We start from the raw sequence: 7,273 nt of genomic DNA on the forward strand, positions 1-7,273 counted from the left end.
ACCAGCCACTCCTCGGAAGGAAGGTTGGGCAATCCTACTTCCGTAGTGATACTGCCTCGGAAACCCAAGGAGGGGTCGCTATGAGTCGGAGCCGACTCGATGGCATATAACAACAACAACATATATATATATATAGAGAGAGAGAGACATAGATATATAATTTTTTTTGCAGTATTCCCTCCACTCTACTCCCCTCCCACTTTACTCATCTATTTTTTAAAAAATGCATTTATCGAGAGCCTAATATTTCTAAGTACCATATTTGCAGTTGAGAAAGTCTTTTTGCTTAATAAAGACATGAAGTTTTCAGGTGATGATTTCATGGAAAAGAAAATCATTTTATTTAAGTTGTATTTATATTATAACGTAAACTCTCTGCCATCAAGTCGAGCCCAACTCATAGCGACCTCTCCTTGGGTTTTCAAGGCGGTATCTCTACAGTTAGCCATTGTAGTCTTTTTGGTTATTTTTAAATGTTTTAAACAAGATGATCCTTATTCCTTTCTGTCTGTTAAAGAAGGAAAGAAATGTGTAGAAGGCTCTTTAGCTTCAGATCCGGAACTGCTGCTGTAGTTGTAAGGTGCTGCCAACTCGGTTCCAACTCACTGGGACCCAGTGTACGACAGAACAAAACACTGCCCGGTCCTGCTCCACCTCAAAGTCCCTGCTGTGTTTGGGCCCATTGTTGCAGCTGCTGTGTCAGTCCATCTCATTGAGAGGATCTTCCTCTTTTTCGCTGTCCCCTTTATTTTACCAAGCATGAGGTCCTTTTCCAGGGACTGGTCCCTCCTGATAACATGTCCAAAGTACCTGAGTCCAAGTCTCACCATCCTTGCCTCTAAGGAGCCTTCTGGCTATACTTCTTCCAAGACAAATTTATTTGTTCTTATGGCAGTCCATGGTATGTGCAGTATTCTTCACCAACACCGTAATTCAAATGCATCGGTGCTTCTTTGGTCTTCCTCGTTCATTGTCCAGCTCTCACACACACATGAGGCTTGGGTCATGCACACCTTAGTTTTCAAAATGACATCTTTGCTCTTAAACACTTTAAAAAGATCCTTTGCACATTTGCCCAGTGCAGTGCATTGTTTAATTTCTTGACTGCTGCTTCCATGGGTGTTGATTGTAGATCCAAGTAAAATGAAATCCTTGACAACTTCAGTCTTTTTTCTGTTTATCAAGATGTTACTTATTGGTCCAGTTGTGAAGACTTTTGTTTTCTTTGTGTTGAGGTTCAATCCATACTGAAGACTATACTCTTTTATCTTCATTAGTAAGTGCTTTAAGTCATCTTCACTTTCAGTAAGCAGGGTTGTGTCATCAGCATATCACAGGTTGTTAGTAAGCCTTCCTCCAATTCTGATGCCACGCTCTTCTTTATAGTCCAGCTTCTCAGACTATCTGCTCAGCATACAGATTGAATAAGTATGGTGAAAGGCTACAATCCTGATGCACTCTCTTCCTGATTTTAAACCATGCAGTGTCCCCTTGTTCTGTTCGAATGACAGCCTCTTGGTCTATGTACATATTCCTCGTGGGCACAATTAAGTGTTCTAGAGTTCCCATTCTTCGCAATGTTATCCATAATTTGTTATGATCTACACAGTCAAATGCCTTTGCATAGTCAATAAAACACAGGTAAACATCTTTCTGATGCTCTTTGCTTTCAGCCAAGATCCATCTGAATCAGCAATGATACTCCTCATTCCATGTCCTCTTCTGAATCCAGTTTGAATTTCTGGCAGATTCCTGTTGATGTACTGTTGCAACCATTTTTTTTATTATCGTCAGCAAAAGTTTACTTGTGTATGATGTTGTTCAATAATTTCTGCATTCTGTTGGATCACTTGTCTTGGAACGGACACACATATGACTCTCTTCTAGTCAGTGAGTTGGCCAGGTAGCTGTCATCCACATTTCTTGGCATAGAAAGTGAGTACTTCCAGCATTGCATCTGTTTGTTGGAATATCTCAATAGGTATTCCATCAGTTCCTGCAGCCTTGTTTTTCACCAGTGCCTTCAGTACAGCTTGGACTTCTTCCTTCAGTAGCAATGGTTCTTGATTATATGCTACCTCCTGTAATGGTTGGACATTGACCAGTTCTTTTCGGTACAATGACTTTGTGTATTCCTTCCGTCTTCTGATGCTTCCTGCATCCTTCAGTATTTTGCCCATAGAATCCTTCAGTATTGCAACTTGAGACTTGCATGTTTTTCTTCAGTCCTTTCAGCTTGAGAAATGTGAAGTGTGTTCTTCCCTTTTGATTTTCTAATTCCAGGTCTTTGCACATTTCATTTTAATGCTTTACTTTGTCTTTTTGAGCCACCCTTTGAAATCTTCTGTTCAGCTCTTTTATTTCATCATTTCTTCTATTCAGTTTAGCTAGTCTCCATTCAAGAGCAAGTTTCAGAGTGTCTTCTGACATCCACTTTGGTCTTTTCTTTCTTTATCTTTTTAATGACCTTTTGCTTTCTTCATATATGATGCCCTCTCACAACTCTTTGGGTCTTTGGTCACTAGTGATCAAGGTGTCAAACTGTTCTTGAGATGGTCTCTAAGCTCAGAGTGGGTGTCCTCAAGATTGTACTTTGACTCTTGTGGACTTTAGTTTTCTTCAGCTTCAGCTCAAACTTGCATATGAGCAATTGGTGATCTGTTCTGCAGTCAGCCCCTGGCCTTGTTCTGATTGATGATATTAAGCTTTTCCATTGTCTCTATCCACAGATGTGATTGATTTGATTCCTGTATATTCCATCCTGCAGGTTTCATTTGTATAGGCACTGTCTATATGGTTGAAAACAGGTTAATTGGTCTCGCAAAATTCTATCATACAGTCTCTAAGCACCGTCTCTTATCACAGGGGCCATATTTTCCAGTTACTGTCCTTTTTTCTTTGTTTCCCACTTTTTCATTCCAATCACCAGTAATTATTGATGCATCTTGATTGCATGTTTGATCAATTTCAGACTGCAGACATTGGTAAAAATTCTCAATGTCTTCATCTTTGGCATTAGTGGTTGTTGCGTAAACTTGAATAATAGTCGTATTAACTGGTCTTCCTTGTGAACTAAAGGAATAAAATAAGTATGAATAAAAATGTTGCTTCTTTTTGAAACCAAAATAAAACTAGATGATTTTTTCAGTGGGAAAAAGTAGTAGATTTAAGGGAAAATCAGAAAAAAGAAGATATTTTACAACCAACAAAATTAATTATAGTGATATGTTCAGTTAAGCAGAAGTTGTGATTCTGTCACTTTATGGAATAGTTTTTAATAATTTTTCTACCCACGCCAAGAATATTCTTTCAGTTTTTAATGACTCGTTTTAAATATACCTATTTTCTCTTTATTGGCCTTTAACCTGTGTTCATAAAGGCTATTGATGGAAGTCAGCTTTTCGAGAATAAGGCTAATACGCCATCAGTAAGGATTTGGAAGAGTCATTACAGTTAAAATGGATAAATGGTCACAAAAGACAAAAGCCCATGTTTTTCAGCCTTTGTAAAGCAATCCAGTGATGCAGTATGTGCAATTTACTGGCTCCTTGGTATTTAAAGGAGCTCTGGTGGTATACAGTGCCTAAAGCATCTGACTGCTAACCAGAAGGTTAATGGTTCAAACCCACCAGTCGCTCCATGGAAGGAAGATGGGCAGTCTGCTTCCATAAAGATTTACCACCTTGGAAACCCAGTGAGGGTCACTATGAGTCAGAATTGACTCAATGGCAGTGAGTTGGGGCTTTTTTGTTGTTTAGTGTTTTACGCAGGACTCCTGCATAAATGGCACACAGTGAAGTCCTGTAGAGCAGCACTGACCCCTGACGTGTGGGCAGGTCTAATCCCAAGGGCCACCTGAATTCTGTTTCTGTAATGCTACATTGACGCCTTTCTTACAGGGCACCTCTGGGTGGACTCAGCCTTGTAGTTAGCAGTGAGCATGAGCATGTTAACCGTTGGCACCACCAAGGATGCCTGTGCAATTAACAAGACAGGAGCTAGGCACCACACAGCACAGTGTTTCATGCATTTGGCCACGCGGAGCACACGTCTCTCAGCCTCCCCCTTCCTCCCCACTCAGTGCAGAGGGAGGAGGTGGTTAATGAAGCCCTCAGGTGCACCGACATCCTCCCCACCTGCTGCTGACTGCAGCGGGTGTTAGGCCACCTTTCCTTCTCCTTGGCTTTCCCTCTCCTTCCCCCACAGAGGGGAGGCGGGGCTTCTAGGCAGCCTTTCTAAGCCGGGGCTTCTCCAACTGTCACATGCTTACAGATCAGCTGGGGCTTTGCTGAAATTGCCCTATCTGACTGGGCAGGTCTGGGGTGACTTTTGAGATTCAGAATTTCTCACAGGCTCCTAGGTGATACCAGTGCTGGTGCCGCCGTTCCACAGAGCCAGGTCGGGTAGCAGGAGTCTCTTAATGCCTTAGGGAAGAGGGGAGGTTAGCAGAGAGGGGCATCCCGAGTCACTGGGAAAGATAGCAGATGGTGGGGAGTGAAGTTCTGTGGTTGGGTCCTATCGAGAGTCCTGGTTGGTGAGAGCATTGGCCAGGTGGGATGAAGCTGGCAAACCCTGGCTGCCGTTAAGTGCCTGTTGTATCGCAGCTTCATCGCATCCAGAATAAGAGTGTTCGCTGCCTGGTTGTGTGGGGCAGGCAGGAGCTGTGCCTGGCATCACACTTAAACCTGGCAGGAGCCAGGCTAAGCAGAATTCCAGCATCTTTTCTCTAAATAGTTGGATGTGACGTTGCAAGCATCATTTGTAGAAAAGGCATAGGATGAAAGCAGAGTAAGAAATAGATGGCTGAGGGGTGAGCCCCCCCACCCCCAGAGTCTCACACCCTGGATCCTGTGGTTCTAGTCTGTGCCAATCACCATGGAGCTCACAAAAATGGAGTTATGGGTCCCACACCTTGGGTCCAGGATGGGGGCCCAGAACTGGTCGTTTACAAGCACACCAGGGCATTCTGATGCTGATGGGCACAGTGCTACGGGGCATACGGAATGTGAGCTCTGGGGACTGGCCGCTGGCATTAATCCCATTCCACCACTGACCCACTGTGTGTCCTCGAGCACAGAGCCCAACCTGTCTGTGCCCATTTGCCTCATGGTAAAGTGAGGCTGCAGATCACTCCTACCACACAGGGTGCTGGGGGACTTCAGTAGGATATCCATGCAAAGCCCATAGGTGCCACCAAGTGCCACAAAGGTGACTGAGTTAAAATTACAGGTGGAGATGCCCTGTTTTGCCACATATTGTCTGGGTGACTTGCACAAGTTGCTTCTCTAACCCTCATCTTCCTTACTTGTAATGAACATGAAATGTAAATAACAAAGGCCCCACCTCATAGCTGTGTTGAGAGGAGAAAATCAGTAAGGCATTTAGCACTACCCAGCACATGCATAGTGAGTGGACGATGAACATTAATTATTGTTCTCAAGGTCGTTGTCAGGTGCCATTGAATCGACCCCAACTCTCGTGACCCCATGTGACAGGGTAGAATCGCCCCATAGGGTTTTCTGGTGGTATAGTGCCTGAAGCATTTGACTGCTAACCAGAAGGCTGGTGGTTCAAACCCACCAACCACTCCTTGGAAGGAAGACTGAGCAATCTACTTCTGTAGTGATACCGCCTTGGAAACCCAAGGAGGGGCTGCTATGAGTCAGATCCGACTCAGTGGCAGTATGTTTGGTTTTTTGGTTTTTAATCTTCATAAAAGCAGGTGGCCAGGTCTTTCTGCCGTGGGGCCACTGGATGGGTCTGAACCACACACCCTTAGGTCATCAGCCAACTGCTCACCTGTTGTGCCCACAGGGCTCTTGTTCTCTAGGTAGGCCAGGGTAATCGCTGTACGGAGAACTGGCGTTTTCAAACTGCTCCAGGAGCAGCAGGTTTTACGAACATGTACCTGGAGGCTGTCTTTGGGGGAGAGTTGGCCACCGTTCATCCCACCACTACCCCCTTCAACCAAAAGGGCTCATCTTTGTTGGGGTTCAATATTAAGATTTGACTTAGAAAAAGAGGTGTGGGGTGGGGGGAAGGTAATGGTCTAAATTTTCAGGCAGTTCACGTTTTTCATGTCATTTTCTGAAACAGAAACAGAAAGAGCAAGCGGTGCGTATGAGAGGAGTGTGCGTATACCTGAGGTGCCGCAGGGCTGGGTTGAGTCCATTTGTGTCGCCAGGTGCAGCGTTCACCGTGACCACGTGGTTGCACGTGCTAATACAGAACACTGTTTTCTCCTCCAGATGAGCACCATGCCGGGGCTGCCCACTCGGCCCTGCTTTTACGATATCGACCTCGACCCGGAAACAGAACAAGTTCAAGGCCTGTTCTAAGTCATCAGCCTCTCCAAGGACTCCATGCAGGTATGCTGCTGCCTTTTCCCTTTTTTTTTTTTTATCAGTTCAAATCCTGATTTGTTTTGTTTTCCTGATATTTGTTACAATAGTGACCTGGTAAGTCTACCAACAGCCCCTAACCTGGCCCCACCCCAGGCGTGGACACACAGTTGGTGGTCAGTACAGAGACCCACACTGAACCCTGGGCTCGAGTCGCAAGTCGGACCACATCATCTCTGAATCTAGATTCTGTAGCTTGTAAGCTCATCATCTTCTTCCCGAATTAAAACTCATGTCTGTTATAGTATTAAACGGGAAACCGCCTGCCTGCTACCTGTCTCCTGGTGCAGTTAAAATCACACAACAGGCGCTCACCTGTGTCACAGCAGGTGTATAGTGCTCCAGGTCACCGGCAGACACAGTGAGACAGGAGAGGTCACTGGACTCAGGGAGTGGGAGCACGGGGAGGACAGGGTGCTGGAGGGCTCGTGGTTCACATAGCATCAGCCTCAGGAGTCCACAGCTGGGGACCCTTGGTCTTATTCCTGCCTACGCCCCAGGACCGCAGCCACTCCCGCTTCTGCCCTACCTTCCCACAGTGGAGCAAAGTGACCCTCCCTCCCGCTCCCAGGGAACTCCCTGTCTAAAGTTGTAAAGGCTGAGAGCTGCTTTCCCGTCCCTCATATCACACGTGCCCTCACCGTGTAGTCAAGGGACATTTCTGCCCCAAGCCCCCCAGTTCCTTCTTCCTGTTCACTCCTGTTTTGAGCCCAACACCCTTCCTCTTGGCAGCACAGCCTAGTCCTTCCTCATGGGCCTGCCTGAGCCAGAGACCCCACTCTCCAACTGTCCCTGAATTAGGGCCCCAAGCCCAGGATACAGGAGACGCACTGCCAGCCGGTGACATGGGGAGATGTTTGTGTCTTTGTTTT

The 7,273-nt window shown here is 45.6% G+C and overlaps 1 protein-coding gene across 1 annotated transcript in view; it reads left to right on the top strand.

The window, feature by feature from the left end:
- Window positions 1–6,338, top strand: part of MTHFD1L (methylenetetrahydrofolate dehydrogenase (NADP+ dependent) 1 like) — a 280,830-nt gene extending 274,492 nt beyond the window's left edge. Inside the window, exon 26 of the mRNA XM_007943227.1 lies at window positions 6,249–6,338. Within this exon, the coding sequence (XP_007941418.1) occupies window positions 6,249–6,338 (90 nt within the window). The remainder of the gene's footprint in view (window positions 1–6,248) is intronic.
- Window positions 6,339–7,273: the final 935 nt, after the last annotated feature.

The sequence above is a fragment of the Orycteropus afer genome, unplaced genomic scaffold (genome assembly GCF_000298275.1).
Source record: "Orycteropus afer afer isolate SDZICR_OR568_19922 unplaced genomic scaffold, OryAfe1.0 scaffold00101, whole genome shotgun sequence".
Taxonomy (NCBI): domain Eukaryota; kingdom Metazoa; phylum Chordata; class Mammalia; order Tubulidentata; family Orycteropodidae; genus Orycteropus; species Orycteropus afer.